Below are 24065 nucleotides of genomic sequence, written 5' to 3' on the forward strand. Positions count from 1 at the left end.
AAGGGAAAGGGATAGCAAAAAATTCCAAGGGACAGAAAATTGTTTCCCGACCGTTGGAACTTTGACAACTTGTTTCAAGCTGGGTAATCCCCGACACGGCACAATAAACGAGAACAGAATTCAAGGACGTTGGAAAAGAGAAAGATAAACTTCCACTATGAAAAAACACGAGTTTGAATATTTGTTTATATATCTTGAACGCCTGCTTGACCAAAAACTGTTAAATAGTTGAACCAAGGTAATATTTTCCAGAAAGGGGAAATTGTTATCGACTTCTTTAAGGAATAGAAAAATACAAAAGACAAAAGAAAATGGAGCTGTGAACTGGGACAACTAAACTCTAAGCCAACTGTTACAGAACTACCATCAAAATTTTGGGAGGGAAACAACTACCTAGCTATCTTCCTCGGCGCCACGTGCAAAACCCACAGCTTCCTGCGCGACTGGGAACTCAAATAACTAACAAACTGAAGCTGTAAGGTTGTGGGCAGTTGCGCTGTACTTAGTTTACACCAAGAAAAATTCATGGGCTAGTTTTTCTCGGTTGAATGCTTTGCAGAGCGCTGTATGAAAAAACAAACAATGAAAAAAAGGCGGAGAATAATTTCGTCAGAAAACATGAAGGAGACTTGAAATGAAGAGATATATTAGCCCTATTCCCTTCCCGATGGGTAAAGAAAGAATAACAATATACCACCTCTCGGTATAGTTCCTTTCTTAGAAGAAGAGCTTCGCAATGATGATACCCAATAAAAGGGCGACCACAATATACAGGACGTTGGGAGACGATACTGTCGCTACTGAATCCTGACCTGGTTGGCGGTACATAGGAGGAGGCTGCTCTGCCTTGAAGCCTGATGAATCTGTACCGGAAGAAACATTGCTGCGTCTTAGCCGTAATCCCTCTTCCTGTTAAAAGAAAATAGTTAAAGGGTTAAGAAAAGGAATAATAAATACAAACTAAATGATCTATGCGTCTCACGACAAAGACAATATATACTTTTAATTGGATATTTTCTCTCGTCGCCGAGCTAAGCTCTTCTCTCAATCGGTTTATCTCTTCGGATGCTTTACGGAGCTCCACTTCCAAATTGCTGACCTGCATGATGCCAAAGCTTAGTAGATACAATTTAACAACAATATGATTAGATGACAAAATACTTTTTGCATAGAGGCATCTTTTGAAGTTTTATCTTCAGGTTTGACAACTGGCGCAGCAACTGGAGCCGTAGCTGGGATTGCTGGAGCAGAAGCTATAAGATTGACTGTAAACATAAGAATGTCTTTCATCTTTTATGGTAACATAATGGTTACCTGAATTTGTCACAGCTACTGCAGGTGCTGCAGCCGCAGCAGCAGTACCAACTTCATCTGGTGTTTCAAGTACACATTTGAGTTTCCAATCATTGATTTCCAACGAAGTTTCTTTCCACTGAAACACGGACAAAAAAAAAATTGAATGAAGGAATCAATTGATATGCAAACTTGAGGCAAATGAAATAAATTACCAATGTCTCAATATTAAAATCTCCTTCTGGGGCCAGCACAGACAAAACTTGGAACTTGTGCTTTCCTTTTTCATTTGGATCATTTGGATCAAATGGTTGAAGAGTGACTAGGATTGTGACAGCTCCCTTTGGGTCAATAACTCCTGTTGTCGGTTTCACACAGTATCGTTTGGGAGCAGTGGTTTTCACCTTGAAGCAGACTTTCTTCTCCACATTGTTGGACAGTTTCATAACCACTGAAACTGGCTCTTTAAATGGTCCTGAAAGTCAATTTATATTTGAAACTTCTGTCATATAAAAAACAATATTTTGTTATTCCTAGCCAGGCACGAATTGAACCATTCTAGCATTACAAAGCAAAATTTACACCATGGAATTCATGTTTTCCTAGAGGAATATTAGTTTTCCTTCACTAATCAGCCTTCTGTTTCTATTTTATAAGACTTTCCAAAAGGTAGATGAATAACAAGGGTAGCGGCGGAGATTTGACACGTTGGATATCTTTAAAGGTTGCTTAACTTTGGAGAGTACATGATAATTTTGTCTGCATAAGTTTTATGATTTACCTCGAAATCGTAGCTCATTTTCAGGCTCGATCTTCAGAATGGCCTCAGCTTTCGACATGACGCACTCCAATGTAATGTAAAAATGATTAAATTTGGGCTGATTTTATTCAAGACTCTTCTACAACGGCTAAATTCACCATTGGATTTTCTTTCTGAGCTGTCGCTGGGTTGCCACACCGACGTAAATGACTCGTCGTTTTGGCTTCAGGCGAGAATGCAGTTGGACCGTGGTCTCCAACTGGCAGTTGGCAGATTACCAACTTGACACAGTAAACATTTTCACCAAGACATATGAAAGGAAAGCGATGGTTGTAAAAATTGGCGGAACTCGGATGCCGCGGAATTCCTATTGTGCTTTTCTTTTCACTCTACAATTACTGATGGACTTCGGACAATGACATGTAGGATTCACGTCGAGTACTGCGTATATCTCCTATTCAAAAAAAAAAAAAAAAAAAAAATCAACAAGCTCAGTAAATTGTTTTTATTTGCTTCGTTTGATTAATTTTAATTATTGTAATACATAACGAACAATATATAAAGTCACTCGTGGGCCACATTCTAATGCTACCATTTTTTTTCTTATTTACCAGGGTAATCATTCAGTGGTGTGTGAGATAAGTTGACGTTTAAAGTCTTATGAAGGAAGAAAATCAATATTGCAGGTTAGATGAAATGCTTGCATTCCTGTTATCTATTGTACTAAAGCTAATCAGCTGCAATTGCTGATCAATAAGTGCATGGCTGTTTTTGTAAGTGGCAGCTGTTTCTCCAGTTTTAAGCCTAATTCACGCTGTTTGAGCTTATACCTCTGGAATTGGTTTCTGCAACGTACAACTTATTGATTCAATGGTATACACAAAAAAGTGGCATGAGTTGCAGAAACTCGTTCAATTTTGCAAGTACAAACAAAAAATTGGCTGTAGTGTGACGGGGCTTTAATACCGTATCTCTGAGTAGCTGTGGAATTTCCGAAAATAAAACTCAACACAGGCTTTCCCGGTGCGGAAGTCGAAATTCCATGTTTGTGCAAGGCGGCGTACAGCAAAGAAATTCAAACAAGACTATAAAATTCAGTATTTGAATTTTCGCGTCAAGTTTTCATTAGTCTGATGATCTCCTTCTCGACACCAAAATTTGTGCCATTGTTTCCAGGCAACAGTTTTCTATTTTTCCTATAGCTGTTCCTTTTATCGTTTTACAACATGAAATTATGAAACACAAAGAAGAAGAGCTTCAACAAAATTATCTCCAAACGAAGTCATTCAAGTATTCACGTTTCTTGCATTTGTCAATTTCCCAATGGTAAATGTATTTACTGGAGTCTCACAATCGTAGATGATTTCCTCGAATAATTCGTTACGACGTAGCATGTATTCAAAATGAATTAAACGTTCGGAATGCGAGGGAAATATCGTTAAAAAGAGAACCCGTGACTAAAAACTGCATTTTGCATGAAAATAAATCATTTGAACAAGTGAACAGAATTTTTGGTTGTGTACGGAAATAAGCTACAACTCCCTACTCGTTATTAAATTACGTACGTCGGTGGTGGGCATCGATCGATAATAAGGTTCTTTTTCATACAAGCAAGTCGGAAGATGTGCAGTTGTCATTCTCGAATAGGCAGCAAGTATTCAAAACCTTTAAAAAATATCAAAGACAGGCAAACTTTCAGGCTGCGCGTACCTTTTTGTTTTCTTTCAGATTAAAATGAAAACAAGTACAGAGGCGCACTATCTGGTAGTAGCATGAGAAGCAAAGGAGAAGCATCCACTTTTCTCCGCTCAATATTGCCTCCACCCGAACGACGCAGGTACGGATATCAATACCCATCGGCTTTTTTTCCGCTTTATTTTAACCTCCGTAGCTCGTGAAAACAAAGTATCTGAACATTTAAGCCCTGCAGAATTGCTATTAAAAATCTGTCGGTGCCACAGCGGCGGCATGTCATTTTCCAAAGTTGTTTTTCTTTTCAAACAGGAGAGGAAAACGTGTAAAAAAAAAAAAAAAAAAAATACAAAAAAAAAAAAAAGAAAAAGAAAACTGGCTTGTTAGGTAGCTATTCTTCCCCTCTGTTTACGTCGGTATGTTATGTGTGGTTTTGCGGTTCCCCAAGCATAAAGATCACCCCTGTGTTCGAGGAACCGGATCCTGCTGGCCTTGTTGAAATGCCTACTCAACAACCCACCCATACAACACACGTTTTAAATCGCTGAACGATTTTCTTTTTGAAAACCAGTTTTTGTTTTGCCACTGCTATATTGGCCATCTGTCTCCGACACGTACTAGTAGTCTATAGTGTTAAACAAGAAAGCATTTTTTAAAGTCTAATATTAGCCAATAACAAACAGAACTAATTTTTTTCCCCCGGCAAGATGTGCTCTAGAAAAACAAGATTCTACCAAGCAGGTGCCACCACCTGTCTTTCAAGCAGCCTTAAGTTTCTTTACGGCACGTTCAAGTTCTGGAACGTAGACGCCCTTTATTACCCATAACGTTTTGCCGGTCAGGGTGAAACGGGCGAAACTGGGCCAGTTTGCGTCATCGGGCAAGGGCATAAGTACGTTCGACATGCATCACAATCATTTGCAGTGATCGAAAAACAGCGAAAAGGCGAGTGAAACAAAATTCTAGTTTATCAGCTGCGATTGCAAACCGACTGCCTTGCAAAACATGAATCGACAATGTGCATTCCATTTGACTTTGTCAGCAATTCTGATGTGAATTGCGCCAATAAATAGGACAAATGAATTGCGCAATTTAAGAGAGTTACAGATATCAGTTACAGAGATAGGAAAATCATGATCAATTGAATAATTTGGAAAAGGGCAAGGCTGTTTGTTTTGGGAATTGCAGGACATAAAAAAAAAGATGGGCTGACATAAACAACCACACCCTCGTCCGGCCGTCGTTGTTAAAAGGGATTTCAAATGTACTGTAACAGACATGCCTATCGGTAAAAATCTCCAGCAATTTTATGTCACAACCCATAAAGTGCATACGACGCAGTTGGTTTAATAAACCCAGCAGAGAACGTGAGGACAAATTTACATGTACGAACAGCTTTGTAAAAATGTTGTCAACGCGCTTTTATGCTTTAACCAAGATATGGTTTTGAATAGAATGTAGTGCTTAACTGTTTACATATTCATCAACACGAATTGAATTCTACATCACGCACGCTCGCTATCGGTACGTCCGTGCGGCGGTGAACATCTTTCAATTGATAGCGTAGATGTGAAGGACTTGGTGGTGGGGAAATGTGGAATAAAGGAAGCTACGATGTTTCAAACAAACAATTTGCTAACAGCCATCTGAGTGTTGTGCTATCTGCCGATGATCAACACGGACAAAATACCAGTAGGTACATTTAAATACGGTGCAAATTCACGCAGTTCGAATTTCTTCTTAATAAATCATTTAAATTTAGCGGTTTTCTAACAGTTACTTTGGAAAAAAATGAACCGGCGTGGAATCGACTGAAATGGATTTTAAGAATACAAGAGAGATTAACGATATGGCTGATGTGCGCATTATTCCTAATTATTTTTGTTTTGATCGGAGTTATTATTTGGTTAAGCGTATCGATCCACCTAAACAATCGGGAAAATATCCGCACAATTTCAACTGCCATGGGCTTGTTAATCAGCCATAACTTCAAGCAAAATGCAAAATTAGAACACTATTCCACTGATGGAATAGAAAGCGATATCGGTCAAAGTTGTGGCTTTTCCTGCGCGGAAATACTAAAAGCTACCTTCGATTTTCCGTAAAGTTTACTTCAAAATAACTGTATCTGATTAGCTTGATTTCTTTGTTCAATTTTATAGCGAAGACGAGATAACAGACTCGGAAAAAAGTTCACTACCCAATCGTCAATATGGAACTGCTACAATACAGTCTTCGCCAATTGAAAGCTTCCCATCGCTAGAAACAAGTCGACGCGCAAAAAGTTCTAGTTGTAACAATAGCGAAATTATCTTGGAAAAGTTTTCGGTAAATAAAATTGGCGAAACGCGGAGTGCGGAAAACGATTCTGTAGAAGACTCATCTGACGAAGAAGACGGTAAGTAACAAAAAAAAAAAATTGATTTGAAAAATGCAGTAACATCATGTCTCTTTCTTTTCCTCGCGGAAAAGCAGAGATAATGAATGATTAACGTAACCTTCAAAAACTTATCTGATCGACCAGCCAACAAAAACTGATTTAACTTTTAAACGACATCCGCAAAGGGTACGTAGCTAACATGGGCAAAATGTATCAACGCAGAAACCTATGTTATGAAGTCTTTCATGATTCATGTGTAACGCAGTTAATAAAAATGTCAGCAGTGAATGAATATTACGATTCTTTTTTGTTGGGTGACTTACTGCCATGATTAATCTGTGTCACAATGTTCTTGCTACTTAATAAAAAAATCAGCACATATGCTACAAAGAGTCACAACGCCATAGTTGCCCAACTCTCTGGTTATTACAAATTGCCTAACATTCGAAATCTAATCATATAGATTTAACCACATCCAGTTACTCAAGATTTCACCCAAGTTTGAACACTTGAAAATCGTCTAGCCGCAATAATGTACTACAAATAGGTTTAAAACTGCGATCCCTTAAACAAGTAGAGAACAACCCGCCAGTCGGAGTTGACTGACATTTTCTGATTCACGCATCATTCGGAAAACCATTAGCAGGTATTTCCCATTTCACAGCCACCTCAGTGTCGTTGTTCTTCCTTATTTATCATCAATAGATTTGCAAAGCGCTTGCATGTTTTCAAGTTCATGCATTTTTCTCTTTTTCCTAAACATTAATCTTAAATCTCGAACTAGAAATAGAACGCGCACATGCAATTATTAAAGAAGGAAATGCTTAATATATAAATTAATAATATTGAAATGCTACGTCAAAATAATGGATGACATTTTCTTTCGACAGACAATGGGCAAAAAGAAAGAATACAATTTGTCTGAAATCGATACCAAACAAGCCGAGGACGCTAGCACCGACAAAAAAGAATCGTTCACTGTACAAGAATACGATGGTAACACAATATTGACTTTTATTCGTCATCGTTTAGATATTCCTATCCAAACGATCGTTACACGCGCTATCGCCTGACGAGGAAAAAAAATGTTTTCAGGCTGACCCCTCAACAAAAATATCATCCGTAATCTTTCTTTGCGTTTCATGTTTTAGCGATTGTAAATGACGGGGTAACTGACCAGCCATGTAAACAATCAGCTTCAGATGACGGCGACAAAGGCAACACAGAAAACGATAGTTCGAACGACGAGGACCAAACGAATGGAGAAGGTAATTTTAGCGCATCCCAATGACCGCTTAACGATCTATTTCCTGTTCCGTTTATCTTGCAAAACCGTGTCTCTCGTAACTAGTTATAACTCAACATTTTACTCATAATGCCAGAAGCTTAAGGTTATTAAGGGCGCGCTTGTTTAACTATTTTTAGAAGAAAACGAAACGATCCCAAAACAAACTGATTGTGAAGCCGGGGATAATGTTGAACTTCAAGAAATAAATGGTTCCCAAGACAAGCCCACAGATAACTCGGATAATACTGCGACCACCGAGAAGCAAATACAAACTTCAAAGGCCGAGGAGGAATATACGACTAGTAATAATCTAAGCGTTAAAGTTCGACTTTCGAGTCTGGTGACGTCACCTTACTGATTTACATTGTTTTCTTCTAAAATAACAGTTGATTTAGAAGAAACCACGCATGCCCCAAATCCTTGTAAAACAAAACCAGTTGCTTTCTGGCTCAGAAAGAATCTGTTTTTGATAATAGGCATATCGTTTGTTATCGCACTTATTGCAATCATTTCAATAGCTGCTTCATCAAAGAGAGGGTAAGTAAATGAATTTTACCTTGTGAAACGACGTGAATCTATAAGCCAATATATGTGTTCCAGATTATCCAACGAAGAGGACGAATTAATGGCTCGGAAAGCAAATATTCCGGGATTCAAACCTGCAACAAATGATAATACAAACAATAAAGATAACAATTCAGAAGTTGAAGTTACAACGCCAACGTTTACATCTACAGAAAGTAGGACATCTAATCAACTAAATTAACTATTCAAACAAGATATGATGTAATTGAAACCCTAATAACAGGCGATATTGCAAAGCTTCCTTGGACGACTGTTTATCAAACCGAAACAAGCCAAAGCCATGAAGCTTCAACTATTGAAAATACTGAGGAAGTAATTATACTTGGATAATGAATTCAAAAAAATATATATTACACTGAACATTATTTACCTGATTGTGAAAGGTTGTCAATGGCGTGACTGAAGACGACGAAAACTACGAATATCCCGATGCTTAGGGATTATGTCCAAATTTCTTACAAAGCCGGAATCTGGAGTGGTGATCTACAAATATTTACACATTTCAGTTGCCATGATGAATTTACAATTAAAGACGTCAGGAAAACGTCTTCTCACCCATTATTGTATGTCTGAATAAAATAATTTTCCACGATTTGATTGAGTGGAATGTACGCCAAAAATGAATATATCATCTCCCGATCAATATGGAAACTAGAGTTTCGTGAGAAATGATAATTAAACCCCTAGGAAGATTGAACTGTCAAAGTAAAATTTCAAACAAATTATAGTTACCTAACACACGTCGGAATTCGGGTAGTACTGCAGAGCGGGATTCCCGCGCCGGAAGTATCATCGGATGCAAATGAGGGTACAGCAGAAAAGGTAACGAAGAATTCGTTCTCAAGATGCATCTCGTTCAATGTGATCACACTATAGTTCCAATTACTAGCCTTCAACATTCTCTGGTTCACAACCGTGCCGGTATACTATAACGATTCAATATGATGCCATATCGTCTGGCGAGCCAGGCAACAGCTGAGCAGACCACTGTGCTACTTCCCGTATGTAAAAGTTTTTCATGTGTGAAGGCGCGCATCCGTTCGTCTTAAGTCGATAGATGATAAAGCAGATCATGTTCACATCATCCCACCTCATCAGATATCCTTACATTTCCCTTGCCAGTTGGTCACTGCTTACTGGACTACACGTGCTTCTAGAAAATGACGTCTCTCTTCCGGAATCGTGAGTCCCTCTTTCGATTTTCGTTTGCTTGTTTCTCAGTGTGCAAACTACAATCGTTTTGATTTGTCTCGCAAAGTGTCTGGCTTTTAAATTATTTGTTAACAGATAGCAAATCGTTCGTTAACTGTTGTCCTGCAACAATTGAAACTGGTTACACAAATTTCAATTGACATTTTATAAAAGGATTTTACTTACGAAGTTTTGTTGAATTCTTCAATTTGTCACATTGATTTTGTAGCAGAAAACGAGAATACTACGATAGCAAAAATTAGTAGTGGCCCATCTGAAACGGAAAAAGAAAGTTTATCAGCACAATTTCAAGGTAAGAAAATTTGAATAATTTTAGCATACCTTTAATCGACTTTGGTAAGACACTTTTGCAACGGAGAATTCAGTCGTTTTTCGGAAGATAGTTTAGCCATTGTGGCTCAGCGAACGAAACTAAATGTAAAGTGTCGAAATTAGTATTCGAAAGACTCAATGGAAAACAAAATTCTTAGTGTGATTAAGTCAGCGTCGCAGTTAATAGATTTCTCGGTTTTTGGGACATTTTCAAGCAAACTTCTTAACTTCAAATAGAAAAATTTTATTTTATTTTAATTCTGAAGCTTTTACTCGCACAAACCAAGGGTAATCGTGTGTTGGTTAGAGCTGTAACACGGTTCAAATTTTTTATTATTACTTTTACACCCAGAGGTTATCTCCATGCTGGGTTCACGCTATGGGAGGATTAGATTACAGCGTCACGGACGCCGATATATTTCCGAACTGCTGTATGTGCACTTAGTTTGTTTATCTTTCTAGCACGAAGATCTGTCATGTCTCAAAATTTGTGGCGGTAGAAGAATTATTTAATGACAAGGTAACATTTAGAAAGGAACCATATTACTTATTTCAGTTGCAAAATAAAATCTTGTCAAAATGCGAACCGTCTCGTGAAATTCTAAACGACAATTAGTAGCAGACTACAAAAATCCATTAGATATTGGGTTTCTGAAAACTACCACGAAGCAATTTGCACGAATTAAACTAATGTAGTGAATGGTTACCATAAATGGAGTTGCAGTATCACTCTGTTGGAAGGATGTAGCAAATTTGGGCATTTTCCGATCAAAGCAGGTAGAATATGTAGATAGCCTAAACACGACAGCAACGTTCGTGCAAATTCAACTACGTACAAAATTTCAGTCAACTAGTTCTAGTTCCCTTCCTCAAACACAGTTCTGGTTGTTTGGTTTCAAATCAAATCTTATGCTGTTGCATCCACGGTGTCCGGTGCACGTGTGTCAATGCAAAAAAAAGGCATGTATTGTTCTATGCCTAAGCGCTGCAAGATTTCATTAAATTCGATTTCGAACATGATGCCAAAATTTATAACAATTTCAATGTTTTTCGTGTAACAGAGAAATATTTTCTGTAGTATCTATCTAAATTCTAAGTTATAAAAAATTTTTTTTGAGAGACTTTTGAAACTTTTTTTAATTTCATAACTAAATGATCACACATCACAGTTAACTGATGTTTAAGGGATCAAAAAACATTCGGCAGATTGTTTCGTGTCAGTTTCCACAGCATTTTGACACAAAATTACCTTAAATGCCAAAATTTGTACCATTACAGTCCACGAGAATCAGCCCACCTCGTGCAGTAATAAAACACAGGCCAGGATGTTCTTGAGAAGACGAATCGTATTGCTGACATTGGCTCTCATTTTAGCCATTGTTGTCATCACCGTAACCATTGTTGGACTCTTGATCTCATCATATAATGAACGGTATATAAGTAAAATTGCTCAAAGTACAATAAGGGATTCATTGCTAATATGTTTGTTTTGTTAAAATTTCATTATTTATTTACATGGTTCTTTTTTACACCAACAGGCAGCAGGCAGAAGCAGAAGCTAGGGAAGCCACAGGCCCTTTTATGGAAATGGCAAATGAAAAGAAAGTGAGTTCGATAGCTGCAGGATTTCCTGACGTAGGCGATCCAGATGCAGACAACGAACAAGATACCTTTTTGCCAGTATCACCAGGTGTAGTCGTAATTTTTTCATCATCGCATTGATCGTCGTTGCTGAAATTATTCTGGTTAACTATGATAGCTAGAAAAATTCCGGACACTGGTAGCGGTGTTAAGCCATTGGCTGCTGAAAAAACTGCGAAACGCGGGAAAACACCTGTTCTTCACGTTAAAGACGAGGTGGAAATATTTTCCGAGTTGGGTAGTGGTGATTCCTCCGGAGACCAACATGAAGCTGGCAGCGGAGATTCTTCCGGCGACCGGCATGAGGTTGGCAAGGGCTGCGGCAGTGGTTGTGGCAGCGGAGCTGAACAGCATCGATTCCTATAACTCGTCACAAGAAAACAATGTCATTCCGAATTGGCCTTCTATAGCTACATAGTTCTGTATAATTAAAGCTGTTTTCCTTGTTATTGTTTCCCTTTTGGTAAATTTTGTATGTTGTGAAACCCATGTTGATACAAAACAAATTCTTGTACGTTCTAAACATTCTCATTAAACGACTGTTGCTATATCTATTCTTTTGCAATATTTCTTCGATTCATGGAAGCTTGGAACAGGTCAAGGTAACACTGTGAACTTGGAGACTTTCTTATCAGCTGGTATACAAAAACTGAAGTAAATAGCTACAAAGTTTGCATTTCAGTTGAACTTCTTGAGGATAAGCAAACTAAAATGTTCCAGTTTTACTTTTTAACTAAATTTGTTCTTGTGAACAAGCATTTCTAGTAAAACACATTGAACAGAGATGAATCTTCTCGGGTATTGAATGACGTTTGAAAAAGGAAAAATAAAGTAATGTTTGCCAAGGCCGACCAACTCGGCTACAAACTAACTAATAGTTCATTATTTCGTCGCTAAGCTTTCAAAAGCTGTTGTGGTGCGGCTTGTTTTTCAAATAGTCGTCTGCTTTAAACGCTCTCTTAATGTGCAAAATTTCGCGTGAAATATTAACGTTGTTTGATATTTGTGCTCCGTTACGACGCGAATTCCCCAAAGCTGCACACCTTAAAAACTGAAAAGTTCATTATAGCCAACTGAAAGAATGACTGAAAGTATAGAGCAAAAGCTGAAGCACTTGATGAGGAAGGCTTGGAGGGAGCGCTGGACAGATCTCATGTGGGGTATTTATGTCAAAGAGGTACTGTAGTGCTTTGCTGTGAATAACAATTCATAACTACAAAACATTAATTAACCATGGTAGGTCATTCCTGCGGGATCAACAGGAGACACCTATAACTTAGCGGAAAGCATTCTCAAGCAAGCTTTGATTGGACCATCCCCAAACTCCAAGTTGCTTTCTTATTTACAATATTCTCTGAATGTTCAGGTATTATTATTGAAGTTTTTTATCAAAGTTATTAGAGTAATTCCTAAATGGATTTCATATGTAGATTGTTTCATATAGTGCTGTCTTTGAGAATATTTGCCTTCAAGGGAGTATACAGAAGACTAGATGCCTTTTAGAGTTGTTGCATCTCCTAGAACAGTCATTGGTAAATCTTATTAAATTTTGCTTGGAAACATATCAGTATAATACTAAAACTATTTAGAAACACATATCATGTTCTGGATCTGCGGATGAGTGTGCAGCGTTAGCATCGTCTCTTATGTCATTGGAAACTTGGTTGTGGAGTATTATGTCCGATGGACTCAAGAAGTTGTCTGAAGCTAGTAGTACAAGCAATAGCTACACAGTCATCTGCCATTATACAACAGGGCTGTTGGGCACTTTGTATGAGGAAAATTATTTAGTATCTCTTCTTTATATCGCACGTTGCTGTACTAGTGATCAGTTTGCGGCAACTAATCTTGCATCACTTGTAAATCAAACTGAATCAAACATAAAACATCTAGCTGGTACCGGAAATTCATCGTTGGAAAACTTAGTGGAACCTGTTGAGAAAGTCATCCGGTAATTACATTCACAGATAATCATGCATTTCAGAACATATTCATTTTGTAACTCTTCTCGGATTCTTAACAGGCAATGTCGATTGTTTGAAAATGACTTGTTCAAAGAAAACGGTCCAGAAAAGCCGTTTTATGAGAACTCGTTGTGTACAGACATACACACTTTAATATCTTGGGAGGCATTGTTGCGTCCTACGTCAGATGGTCTCGAACTAACACGTCAATTAGAAGTGCTACAAAAACTAAGGGGATATTCTGCCACTCAATTGTACTGCGAAATCCTTCGAGCTTGTTGCCTGGGTTTAGCTGAAACAGCCGATTCACCTGGAGAGCTACGATGGGCCGTCTTCACTTTTCTTAAGGCACCTTTACTACTGCTTCGACTTCACCGATCAATTTTTGGTATGAAGGAAAGCCCATCTGTATGATTCAAACTTTTTAAATAAAACTCCCCTCAGGATTGGATCCGAATTCTCCTATTGGCGAACCAAGCCCTGAAGTCGCCGTGGCGTTTGAACGACTCTTATGCTACCCAGGTCTTCTAGAAACTACAGATGCGAAATGCCATTGCAACGTTGTCGAAGGGTTGCTGAATGAAGTGAAAATGCGCACATCTCTGCTATCCGAATGGCATGTTACTAGTATTCTAAGCAAAAGGTAAAAATATTGGATTTTTCTATTGGCAAATCTAAAAAAATTCTGTCTGCATTTTGGTCTAAAACAGAGAAAGCCTATCGCGCGGAGGCCTGAAATTGGAGACTACAAACACTCAAATTGCTACTTTAGTGCTTCGTGCCGAACCCACTGTGGCCAGTATTTTAAAAACTTTGGACACGGATTACGCGAAAAACCAGGCAAGGAGTTAAAAATGTAAGAGTGAAATAGGATTACTAATAATAGCGTTTTCTTTTCAGGACACGTTATTAAAAGTTTTGTCTCATTTGCTATCGGGCCAAAGCTTTGAGCTGATACTAAACGCCGCTACAGGAACAGGTAAACTCCGGGCATTCGCCACAAAACTAGTGCGCTTCAACGAAGCGAACCGCCAACCGGCTGGCTCTGATCCAAGTAAAACGGCAAATTCAAGGGCATTGCTTTTTGACATTTCTTTTCTAATGCTTTGCCGTATTACGCAGATGTACGGCATCGAGGTAGTACCATTATTAGATGTTATTCCCTAATCGTTTCATAACGTGTTTTTGATGGATAGGTTATCTTAAGTGGCGAACAAGGAGGGGAGACTTTTTTTGAACAATGGGCTTCAGAATGGTTGAAACCAAACCAGGCACCCGATCTTTTATTAAATCGTTGTGATCCCATGTTGACTGATCAGTTATTAAAGGCGCTGACATCTGGTGAAAGTGACCTTAGATCTGGGTAAACTATATCGTAAAATCTTTAAATTACAAGACAAGTATTGAAATAAATCAAAATTGTTGTCTTTTAAAGGAGCGTTCGGTGGCATGATGCCTGCTTTCATGTCCCGGCTGTAATACGTGAAATTTTAGCGGCTTACGAATCACAGTTGGTTTCTGACGAAGAAGTCGAGAGAATTCTCGATACATTACGGACTCAGATGTGCTGCCTTTCGGTGTGCGCTGCCGCTTGGTTGAGATTTTACATCCAAGTAAGATTAATTGAAACAAATAGATGATGGAGAAAGTTACGATAGTTCGTCTTTTTGTTTAGGTTCAACCAATGAATTTAAAAAGCAAACCCACTATGATGCTAGACCATTTGATGACTCCTCTTAGTCTGGACGACTCTAAAGAGCATTACAGAGAGAGGTAAGTTACATTCTTCTCCGCGATCCTAATTACGCATCTTTGTCATCGCAGTGAATCTTTTAGATCAGTGTTAATGCTGCAAATCATTCGCCGTCTGGCTCAAGACGAAAACCCTCTTCAAAGTGTTTCTGACAATCAAGACCAAAGTTTAGATCATCAGCTGGTCAAACTTTGGAGCAAAATTTTGAATCACGGATGGTCAGACCACTGTACTACAATGGGAATCGATCGACTTTATAAAATTGGCGGAGCGACATGGCTTGTCACTTCTTTAGTGAAGGTGACACATTACGGAAAAATTTCACTAGTTCTATCACATTACTTGACTGCAAATTCTATTTTATACAGGCAGTTATCAAAGAGCAATCTTCTGACAAAAGACAACGTTGCGTCGAAGGGGCGCTATCAGTAGCACACTTGGATTTGGAAAGCTGCGCAATTTCTTTGGCCACTAGAGTCCTACCTTTCTTACTAACTCACTCGTCAATGCTCGCAAGGTAAGAAAACAAAATAAAACAAGAAGTCTTCTATTCCCCAGCTCCGTCCTAATTTTTTAAAATTAAAGTGACGAGGAAACAGGTGGACCAGGTGGAAAGGCTTTAGCGCAGTTGGCTGTGCTGCTATTTACTGCTGCATTGAATAACCAAATAGCATCAGACTCAGATCCTTCAACTGCCTCCAAGAAATCGGGTTCAAAGCGCGCCATCGATTGGGATTTGAATACGCCTGGTTTCCGCTATCCTCCTTTGAAAAAAGTGGCTTTGCACGATGATGAACTGGAGGCTCTCTGTGTTGCTTCTAGCACATGTAAGCATTCCATTTTTCATCATGAATTTTAAGCAAAATGAAAAAATTTTCTTTTTAGCCCACGAGAACAAACCGCTATCTAATGCCATTGCAAACCTGATGCAATTAATGACCCGAGTTGCTGGAGATGGCATCATCACCCCACAACTGGCATTTATCAGCTATTTCATTCACACAATGGCAGAAATAACATCGCTTAAAACCAAAGAGGTCATGAAACCCCTTTTGAGTTTAATACCTCCAGCGCTGGTAAATGGCTTTTTAAAGTTACTTACTTAACATTTTATAACAGAAAATCTATTCTTTTAAGGTTTTTTACATGCTAGCCGCTTGGCCTGGATTAATGTCTATTTCAGACGTGGCCAAGCTCTTAGCTCATCCTGGCGATGAAATGGGTGTCGGAAAAATCGCTGCCCGAATTGTTTGTGCATTTAAAAATACAAACTAATGCATTATACCAACTTCCATCCTTTGGAATTGAACAGTGGTTGGAAAGGACCACAAGCGCAACATGTTCCGTCAAATTATCGAAAAACTCTCGATGATCCTAATCGTCTGGCCCTAATTATGAGGAATATGTCAACTGTTACGTATTGTGCTAGTCTAGTACGATGAAAACAGTTGTAGCGTCCAAGCAACTTTGTATTTTCAATTTTTGATGAACAGTTTTCGGAAATAAATTAATTTTCGCAAAAGAAACTTTCTCGTTGCCAAAAAGCTAGGACAAGGAGAATGCGCTACTGTCAGTTGATGGGATTGTTATTTTGACACCGTAGCAATTACGTAAGCGCATCGCTCCATTAATGTGGCCATCGAAAATGTTGAGTATATCGATATCATCTTCATCGCTACCAAATGGATCAATGGCGATTCGACCCACTTTCAGCCAGGCATAGTAGAAGAAAAATGGTAAAGCTAAAAATAATTTAAAAAAACGCAAAATTAACAATTGCTTAAAGTGTAACAGTAAATCTTAAACAGCGTTTCGTACCGTAGGGTAAAGGAAAGTAGCCGCTAAGCACGGATGTCAAGTAATGTTTTTCTATTTGATGTGACAAGACGGACACAACCCCGTAGCAGTAAATAGCAAGCGTCACAGCCTGTATCAAAGCTACAGGAACGTTCCTAGAAGCAAATTTGATGACGTTCCCTCCCCCTTTCTTTAAAGCTTGAATGGCATCAATGTTTCGACCGAAATCGTTGGGAATAGCGAAATACCCTTTTTGGCACGTATCCCGTAGCAGAATATTTAACCAGTCGTAAACTACAAGGGGCAAAGTCTTTGAACCACCAGGTTGCTCTTTGTGTTTTTCAAGTAAAAGACGTTCGTGATCACGAAGAAATCCTGCCGCTTGAATTGAAAATAAACTCGGGTATCTTTTTCGCAACGGTTTGCATACGATGCGGAACGTAAGCAACCACATGAGAAGAACGTAACGGATGTAAAGATCAACTCTAGCACGGCCATCAGCTGCATCTTCTTTGAGCGATATAACATAAAGTGCAATAGGTCGATTAGTGCCCGGCATGCTTGCCATTATGCTAAACCAACGGTTAAGGGCTGTTGACGTGAAGAAGCCTAACAGAAGAACGACCGGTAAACTAGATGTGTAACGCGCAAGATAGCTTGTAATAGCATCGAAATTAGCCTGATTGCCCCTGTCCAAAGCAAACGAGTAGAACAGCGTGATCGACACGTAGATGATGTAGTAGACTATCGCTTGCTTCCAGACCTAAATATGTTATACGTCAAAATCAGCAAGTTTGAAGCACATGAAAAGAGAGGGAAAAAATTACCAGTTTGAAAAAACTTTGTTGCCATCTAAAAATACCACGAAAACTTTCGCCAAATTTGGTTGCTGTTGCGGAGACTCCATCAACTTGAATAGATTCGTCTAGTTCGATTCCAAAATTAACTTTTGAGTTTTTCTTGTTCATTTTCGTAATTCCCAGTCTTAAAATCACTGAATAAACGTCGGGTTTCGCGGTTAAGTGATGGTCGCAATATTTTTCGAGCTAACACGGTAAAATTATTTTTTTTAAAGGTGATTAAAAAACTTGAGAGAGAACTTGAAAAGAGAGCGAAGTTTCTGGCCGCCCTCCGATGAGCGCTTTCTACGTTAGAGTGCGATTTGTAATAAAAGAGCAATACGATGGCATTTCCGAAACGATTTTAAGTTCAATTGTTGCCCCGAAGCTTGCTTTCACCCTACTTTAAAGGCTCCAACAATTACATACGAAGAAATGAGAAATGTCAACAACAAATCAACAATAGCCAAGCGGCTAAAGAACATCAATGTGGCAACACTGTTTTGTTGATATCCGAAACGTCAAAATTATTGTTCTTCTGCTAGTTATTTTCGGATACTTGGCGAATACATTCAAAGACTTTTTACTTTCAAAACAATGGCCGTTTGTATCGGTTTCATTGGAAAAGAGGTACCAATAAATTTCGTGAACTTTTTTCCAATGGTATAACATATTTCTTTGCAGAATTCACCGTTATTTCTTCGGTGCATAAATCAATCCCAAGAACTACAATTTCATTACATAGTACATACATGCATAGATTTTGTTGAAGAAAAGATCATTCAAAGCAACAAATCTGGAAGTGATGTTCGAGAACTGTACCTTGGCCTTCTGTATTCAAGCGAAGAAGTCAAAGCGTAATTGATTTGTTCTGTTTTCTTAATGTGCCAAGAATTTAACTTCAACTTTCATTAATTTTTAAGGTATGGCTTTGTCACTAATACCAAGATCAAAATTGTGATTATAATTGACTCTACCAACTCCCTACTGAGAGACAATGAAATTCGAGCAGTAAGTATTGCCTCTGTTTAACTGCAGAAGACAATAGGGACAAAAATTACAAGCTCTACTTGTTTTTCAGATTTTCAGGAAGCTGCACAATGCCTATACGGAGTTAGTTTGCAACCCATTCTACACGCCAGGAGATCCCATCACCGCCAAGTAAAAAAAAAAACCGACGACATTACATTCCATTACATATTTACTTTACCTCTATCTATTTATCTTGCATTATCTACAATAGGTCGTTCGGTGCACTTGTCGACGAGTTGTTGGCGTCATCTAGTTAAGATATAAATAAATACTTTGCCACTGTACTTCTCCTATCATCTCTGTTTTTCTATCACGGAAATAAGAACATTCGTAACCTAGCTTTTCCCCACGTAAGATGAAAATTTTGCTGGTCCTATTGGCTTTATTGTTTTGCGGTTTGGGTGCTCAGGGTACTCCTCGTAATGGCAGAGCTATCGCTTGTCCCGATTCTTTTCTTATTACGCCCTGTGTTTGCACTCTAAATGGTCAACAGATTGACATGACCTGTGCCGGCCTGACTAGTTTGAAAAGTTTGACGGATATCTTCGCCCGTACATTTCCTACAAACGTCTTGCATTCCATCGTCATTCAATCATCAACTCTTGGACCGTTACCAAACAACGTCTTTAATGGCAAATCCTTCGAAATTATTAGCTTTCTAAACAATCGTTTAACATCGTTCGACAATACTGGCATTCTTTCCTCATCTTCAAGTACACTAAGATCGCTTACTGTCAGGCAAGACACAGATGATTGGACATTCAATTTCGCAAATGTACAAGGCTATAATTTACTGACCAGCCTAGAACTTTCGGGCTACAGTATGGTGCTCTCGGGCACATTGTCTAGCTCATCGCTAACGTCCCTCACTCTCCGAAGTGATTTTCTAGCAGCTCTGCCGCCTCTGGGTTCTCTCCCTGCTCTCACGCTTCTAAATTTAGACGGAAGTGTTATCACAACTCTGGCTGGAAATTCGTTTGCTTCGTTTGCTAGCCTTTCAGAATTGTATCTTGGTCACAATAAAATAGAGTCGCTTACTTCTGGGTTGATGTCTCTTGCCGGTAGCATAACCCAAGTTGATTTATCAAGTAACCTTATCGATACTGTTCAGCCAAACTGGATAACAGGTAAACAAATAGGGCTTTATCAAGTATAACAAAATCATTTAATCAACAACGAATGCATTTGGTTTTTCCTGTTTCTAATAGGAGTGTCAACAGCGACATCAGTCCAACTTGTTAACAACTACATCAGCGTTCTGGATCAAGCTTCTTTTGAGGGGGTCATTCAGGCACTAATGCCATCGGGAAAAATGCTTTTGGATGGCAATCCTTTAACATGCGGCTGCGAAGTGGCCTGGGTTGTAACGAATTCTGCCTATTTAACTGTCGCTAATGACGCTCGGTGCGTTAACGGGACTCGTCTGGCTAATTTGGATCCAAATTATTTCCTACAAAATTGCTAAGATTGTTGAATTATTCGTTATGCAGCCTTCAAAAATAAAATACACTAAGCAACTGAAATTTATCTATGTGTCAAAACAAAAACAAAACAAAAATGAGAATTGACGACATCCGAATTCCGGAGGAAATGAAGACAGCATTTTGAAATGGGACAAAAACTCGGGTTAACCACTTCCTTTCTTTAGTGACGCAAAGCTGTAACAAGCCCAGATGCTAATCATTACGCCGCCTGAGTCTCTTTGTAAAATTGGCCGTTGAAGATGTTACTTTTGTTTAAGCTTTTAGTACTATTAGGATTTTCCCTATTCAAATGGACAGAAGCTCAACGATCAGACATCATGCCTCGAAATCTTGCCGAAAAAAATCGTTGCATCGGTTACAAGACCTGTAGCGAATGTCTTCAACTGGCAGGATGTGCCTGGTGCTCAAAAAAGGTAAAAAACGAACCCACTTGATCGGTAAAAAAACGTTACTATTTTTTTCTCAATGAGGCTCATTTCTTGGCAGGATTTCTTAAATAACGGAAAACCTTTAGCTCGATGTAACCCTGTTGACTGGTTCAATTCTAATGACGACCATTTGCTGGAAGAAAGTTGCAGTGGTTCGATAATATACTCGACTACCAACACTACGATTCAAGCAATTAAAGATGAAGTTCTGGGACAAGAAGGAAGTGGAAATCAACTAAAACCGCAAAAAAATGTTAATTAAGACGAGTCCACGTAAGATTACCCTCAGTGGAAGTTACAACAATGCAATAACATTAGAGGCATTCAATATTTCCTTCAGATAAGCCTGTCAACTTTCAAATCAAGTTCAGAAGGGTATCCGGATACCCTGTGGACCTATACTATATTATGGATCTTTCTACGTCGATGAAAGCTAGCAAAGAAAAACTTGTCAATCTGGCAGCCTCATTGGCTGACGCCATGCGAAACATCACTACAGACTTCAGAATGGGGTTTGGTTCCTTTATCGACAAGCCCATTAGCCCTTTTGCCAACGAAGTGCAACCGTAAGCAGTCAACCCTTTTTACAATACTTCAGACTTTTTACAGCATTATTTCAAACAATCTTATGTCTAACAGCTTGAAACCATACTTGTTTCGACACCACATGAAACTATCGAAAGATGCCACTACGTTTGCTGTAAGTATGAACCCCAAAAGCCGTGGCAAATAGCAACTAAATAAAAAAAAAGTGGAATAGTTTTCTTGAACTTACTTTTATCGTCGATACAGCTGCAGGTTAACAGTGCTCCCACTTTCGATAACTTGGATTCACCAGAAGGAGGTTGTATTTTCTTTGTGCACTTTAAAATATTTTACTTGCCACATACAAACCACGTGTTTACTTGCTAGGTCTAGAGGCCTTAATGCAAGCCGTCGTCTGCACCCAAGAAATTGGCTGGAGGTAATGTCCTTGGCGAGTCGTACCCTCTAAATGTTCGAATAAATCCAGGTTTTCTCATGTAGGAGCAATTCTCATCGTTTAATCATTTTTTCAACGGATGCCCCTTATCACATTGCAGGAGATGGAAAGGTATTATTTCACAGCAGTGACAAGTGACACTTATGCTAGCCTTGTTTGTAGTTGGCAGGAATCTCGTTACCCAATGATGAGACCTGCCACGTCCTACAGGACAGAAATGGCCAATTTTATTACGACCATTTTCGCTGGTTGGACTATCCAAGTATGGCTCAGATAAGCCGTCAAATCGCCAACAATTCCATGAATGTTATTTTCGCGGTTCCGGGTTCAATGGTTACGACCTATCGTGATCTTAGTGCACGACTTCTGGGAGCCTCAGTGGGAGAATTGACAAACGATTCGTCCAATATTGTAGCTCTTGTTCAAGACCAGTATAATGTAAGTAATTCTATTTATTATTCGTTGCACTTCCTTCGTATGATGCTGACATTTTTGGAAGCAGAAAATTAGTTCGTCAGTGAAACTAACGCACAGAGCATCAGAATACGTCAGTGTCAGCTACTCGTCCTCGTGTTCCACTAACGGTCAACCCATTAACACAAACCGTTGCGATGGAATCAAGACTGGATCAACGGTGACGTTTGATGTAACCATCATTGTAAGTGCCTACCATTTGCTATGCAAATAACTACAAGTCGTCTTGTAATAAATTTGATATCTTTTGCAGGTGAAGTCGTGTCCTCGAGGAAGCAGTTTTCAAGAAGTGGTCGAATTCTTCCCCGTTGGTGTGAATGAAGTAGTAACGGTTGAATTGGATGTAATCTGTCAATGTCCTTGTGAGGCAAAGGACCAGTGGGTGAGAAAATACTTCCAAAACTTTAAATGTAGACACTAAGTTGAATTTTTACAATCTATTCGTAGACCACGCGTAGTGAATGCAGCGGTGCAGGGCAATACATGTGTGGTTATTGTGTTTGCGACCCGGATTTCTCAGGTTCTTCATGCGAGTGTGAGGGTGGCAATGCACGAAAACCAAACCCTTTAGCTAAGGGCTGTAAACCACCACACCAAGGAAATACTTCATCCTTTCCTAATTGCAGTGGTCGCGGAAGCTGCATATGCGATGCGGCCTGCAATTGCCACTCGCCTCCTGGTAAAACCAATTAACTATACAAACAAAATAAAAATAATAAAGATTGTTTTTTGTTTCTTTACGAAATCAGGTAGGAAAGTTTGGGGTGATTATTGTGAATGGTAAGATGGAATAGAACATTTATCCTTTTAATCTTTTAATGTTACGTTCTGATTGTTATTAGTGATGACTTTGCTTGTCCGGTTTCACCCATCAACGAACTCGTTTGCTCTGGGCCCGAGCAGGGCATTTGTCCTTGTAATGGTGGAGGAGTTTGTGAATGTAAACCAGGATGGCAGGTTGGAAAACTGGTAAACCATCATACTAGACACGCAACTTAATGACTGTGTTTGTCCAATAGGGTAACAGTTGTCAAACTAAATGTCCTAAAAGTCAAGAAACTTGTTATGAATCTGGAATAGCCCAGGGTGCAAGTAATAATCCTGTTAATCATTATTCTCTATAATACGCGACATTCAAATCTTTCTACAGTGTGTTCTGGCCGTGGAACTTGCAACTGCGGTAAATGCTTGTGCAACAAAACAAAAGACGGAGATACCTATACTGGAAATTTCTGTGAAGTCCCACCGGTAACATTCTTAATTTCAGAAAATTGGTAGATTCATCCTAATAAGAGCAGTCTAAATTGGGGCCCAAAACAGTGTAGAGAGCTGAAAGAATGTGTTCAGTGTTTAGCTTTTAAAATCGGACCGTTAGCCGAATATGATTGCCGTGGCTGTAAATTCAATGTTACATTCGTAGCAGTTGAAAAAATCAAAGGTTAGTTTAGTAAACATCTCACTTAAGTAAAGTGATTTTAATGATGTTATTTGTTAATCCAAATGAAGAAACCAAAGAAGGCGATCAAACCTGCTCTTTCCAGCAGTACCAAGACGGATTGTATTGCAATTTCTTTTTTCTTCACAACAGACTGAAAATGGAGTCTGTTATTCCTGTCGGCGAGAAGGGTGAATGTTCGGAACCCCCTAATGTCATTGGTATGCGTCAACTAGTGTAAAGAATTAGTTTAAACGGTCGGAAGTTTATGCTGAATCACGTTTTATTTGCTGTTTCCCCAGCCATAGTAAGTGGCGTTTCCGGAGCTATATTGGGTAAATACCGTTACTTTGACATGTTTAATTTGCCTGACGTTTCAATGCGATTTCCTTTCGACTCCCCCGATTTAGCTATTGGTCTTCTCCTTCTGCTTTTGTGGAAAATTCTAACAACGATCCATGACCGCCTGGAATACGCAAAATTTCTTCGTGATCGTGAACTAGCTAAATGGCCGCGGGTATAAAAATCCTGTTTATTAAGTTTATCAAGTTGCAATTTCATTTGTTAACGATAGGGAGAAAACCCAATCTACAAGCGACCAACTACCATCTTTTTAAATCCTGCTTACACAACGGGTTCCGAGAACTAAAGTTAAACGAAGACATTTATCCGCATGAACTTTCTCTACGTTAAGTTCCCTCATTGACTCTGTCA

At 38.9% G+C, this 24065-nt stretch overlaps 9 protein-coding genes and 1 long non-coding RNA gene across 15 annotated transcripts; 7 read left to right on the forward strand and 3 right to left on the reverse strand.

Annotated features, from left to right (window-relative positions):
• Nucleotides 1-312: 312 nt before the first annotated feature.
• Nucleotides 313-2326, reverse strand: LOC130687554 (vesicle-associated membrane protein-associated protein B-like). Of its 2 annotated transcripts, none has more exons than XM_059495185.1 (6): nt 2075-2326; nt 1509-1768; nt 1315-1432; nt 1162-1241; nt 1001-1099; nt 313-909 (listed from the first exon to the last, which is right to left on the reverse strand). In XM_059495185.1, exons 1-6 carry the CDS (start codon nt 2130-2132, stop codon nt 718-720), a joined length of 807 nt encoding a protein of 268 aa, XP_059351168.1. In that variant the 5' UTR covers nt 2133-2326; the 3' UTR covers nt 313-717. The 2 variants fall into 2 exon arrangements, with proteins under 2 accessions (XP_059351168.1, XP_057366712.1); XM_057510729.2 differs by having other exon boundaries at nt 1162-1253; nt 2075-2319.
• Nucleotides 2327-5214: 2888 nt separating this feature from the next.
• On the forward strand, nt 5215-6413 carry LOC130687619 (uncharacterized). Of its 3 annotated transcripts, none has more exons than XM_057510787.2 (4): nt 5215-5441; nt 5508-5846; nt 5908-6143; nt 6221-6413. In XM_057510787.2, exons 1-4 carry the CDS (start codon nt 5338-5340, stop codon nt 6235-6237), a joined length of 696 nt encoding a protein of 231 aa, XP_057366770.1. In that variant the 5' UTR covers nt 5215-5337; the 3' UTR covers nt 6238-6413. The 3 variants fall into 3 exon arrangements, with proteins under 3 accessions (XP_057366770.1, XP_057366771.1, XP_057366772.1); XM_057510788.2 differs by having other exon boundaries at nt 5217-5437; nt 5522-5846; XM_057510789.1 differs by having other exon boundaries at nt 5316-5441; nt 5522-5846.
• A 224-nt stretch (nt 6414-6637) lies between these two features.
• On the forward strand, nt 6638-8592 carry LOC130687618 (uncharacterized). Its single transcript, XM_057510786.2, has 8 exons — nt 6638-6771; nt 7016-7121; nt 7277-7393; nt 7551-7715; nt 7800-7950; nt 8014-8153; nt 8222-8310; nt 8382-8592. Exons 2-8 carry the CDS (start codon nt 7019-7021, stop codon nt 8433-8435), a joined length of 819 nt encoding a protein of 272 aa, XP_057366769.1. The 5' UTR covers nt 6638-6771; nt 7016-7018; the 3' UTR covers nt 8436-8592.
• Nucleotides 8566-9465, reverse strand: LOC130687622 (uncharacterized). 2 transcript variants are annotated; one of them, XR_009000197.2, is made up of 3 exons: nt 9376-9465; nt 8731-9312; nt 8566-8649 (listed from the first exon to the last, which is right to left on the reverse strand). It is a non-coding gene; the product is annotated as an uncharacterized LOC130687622 (long non-coding RNA). The 2 variants fall into 2 exon arrangements; XR_009420950.1 differs by having other exon boundaries at nt 8615-8649; nt 8740-9312.
• On the forward strand, nt 9122-11713 carry LOC130687620 (uncharacterized). 2 transcript variants are annotated; one of them, XM_057510790.1, is made up of 5 exons: nt 9122-9180; nt 9419-9502; nt 10801-10954; nt 11061-11212; nt 11282-11713. In XM_057510790.1, exons 1-5 carry the CDS (start codon nt 9159-9161, stop codon nt 11527-11529), a joined length of 660 nt encoding a protein of 219 aa, XP_057366773.1. In that variant the 5' UTR covers nt 9122-9158; the 3' UTR covers nt 11530-11713. The 2 variants fall into 2 exon arrangements, with proteins under 2 accessions (XP_057366773.1, XP_057366774.1); XM_057510791.1 differs by having other exon boundaries at nt 9126-9180; nt 9422-9502.
• A 411-nt stretch (nt 11714-12124) lies between these two features.
• Nucleotides 12125-16164, forward strand: LOC130687593 (mediator of RNA polymerase II transcription subunit 24-like). The gene is made up of 16 exons (XM_057510765.2): nt 12125-12340; nt 12404-12529; nt 12594-12695; nt 12753-13114; nt 13187-13515; nt 13572-13770; nt 13838-13967; nt 14028-14264; nt 14324-14490; nt 14563-14740; nt 14803-14900; nt 14964-15180; nt 15249-15397; nt 15466-15707; nt 15766-15956; nt 16018-16164. Exons 1-16 carry the CDS (start codon nt 12245-12247, stop codon nt 16153-16155), a joined length of 2961 nt encoding a protein of 986 aa, XP_057366748.1. The 5' UTR covers nt 12125-12244; the 3' UTR covers nt 16156-16164.
• A 217-nt stretch (nt 16165-16381) lies between these two features.
• Nucleotides 16382-18001, reverse strand: LOC130687555 (bestrophin-3-like). The gene is made up of 4 exons (XM_057510730.2): nt 17921-18001; nt 17505-17723; nt 16699-17440; nt 16382-16622 (listed from the first exon to the last, which is right to left on the reverse strand). Exons 1-4 carry the CDS (start codon nt 17999-18001, stop codon nt 16426-16428), a joined length of 1239 nt encoding a protein of 412 aa, XP_057366713.1. The 3' UTR covers nt 16382-16425.
• A 9-nt stretch (nt 18002-18010) lies between these two features.
• On the forward strand, nt 18011-18832 carry LOC130687594 (trafficking protein particle complex subunit 2-like protein). The gene is made up of 5 exons (XM_057510767.1): nt 18011-18146; nt 18201-18373; nt 18440-18527; nt 18598-18677; nt 18760-18832. Exons 1-5 carry the CDS (start codon nt 18114-18116, stop codon nt 18803-18805), a joined length of 420 nt encoding a protein of 139 aa, XP_057366750.1. The 5' UTR covers nt 18011-18113; the 3' UTR covers nt 18806-18832.
• Nucleotides 18791-20071, forward strand: LOC132087711 (oplophorus-luciferin 2-monooxygenase non-catalytic subunit-like). Its single transcript, XM_057510766.2, has 2 exons — nt 18791-19675; nt 19757-20071. Exons 1-2 carry the CDS (start codon nt 18904-18906, stop codon nt 20011-20013), a joined length of 1029 nt encoding a protein of 342 aa, XP_057366749.1. The 5' UTR covers nt 18791-18903; the 3' UTR covers nt 20014-20071.
• Nucleotides 20072-20262: 191 nt separating this feature from the next.
• Nucleotides 20263-24064, forward strand: LOC130687556 (integrin beta-PS-like; the record flags this gene model as incomplete). Its single annotated transcript, XM_057510731.2, is given in 21 exon segments — nt 20263-20445; nt 20519-20707; nt 20709-20733; nt 20801-21026; nt 21100-21160; nt 21253-21304; nt 21373-21424; nt 21487-21553; nt 21605-21880; nt 21945-22100; nt 22170-22298; nt 22364-22595; nt 22666-22696; nt 22759-22873; nt 22936-23008; nt 23067-23164; nt 23237-23354; nt 23423-23572; nt 23654-23686; nt 23762-23868; nt 23926-24064. Coding segments are annotated over 21 exon segments (2448 nt in total), but the record flags the coding sequence as incomplete, so codon positions are not given.
• Nucleotide 24065: the final 1 nt, after the last annotated feature.

Source organism: Daphnia carinata, chromosome 4 (genome assembly GCF_022539665.2).
Source record: "Daphnia carinata strain CSIRO-1 chromosome 4, CSIRO_AGI_Dcar_HiC_V3, whole genome shotgun sequence".
In the NCBI taxonomy this organism is placed as follows: Eukaryota; Metazoa; Arthropoda; class Branchiopoda; order Diplostraca; family Daphniidae; genus Daphnia; species Daphnia carinata.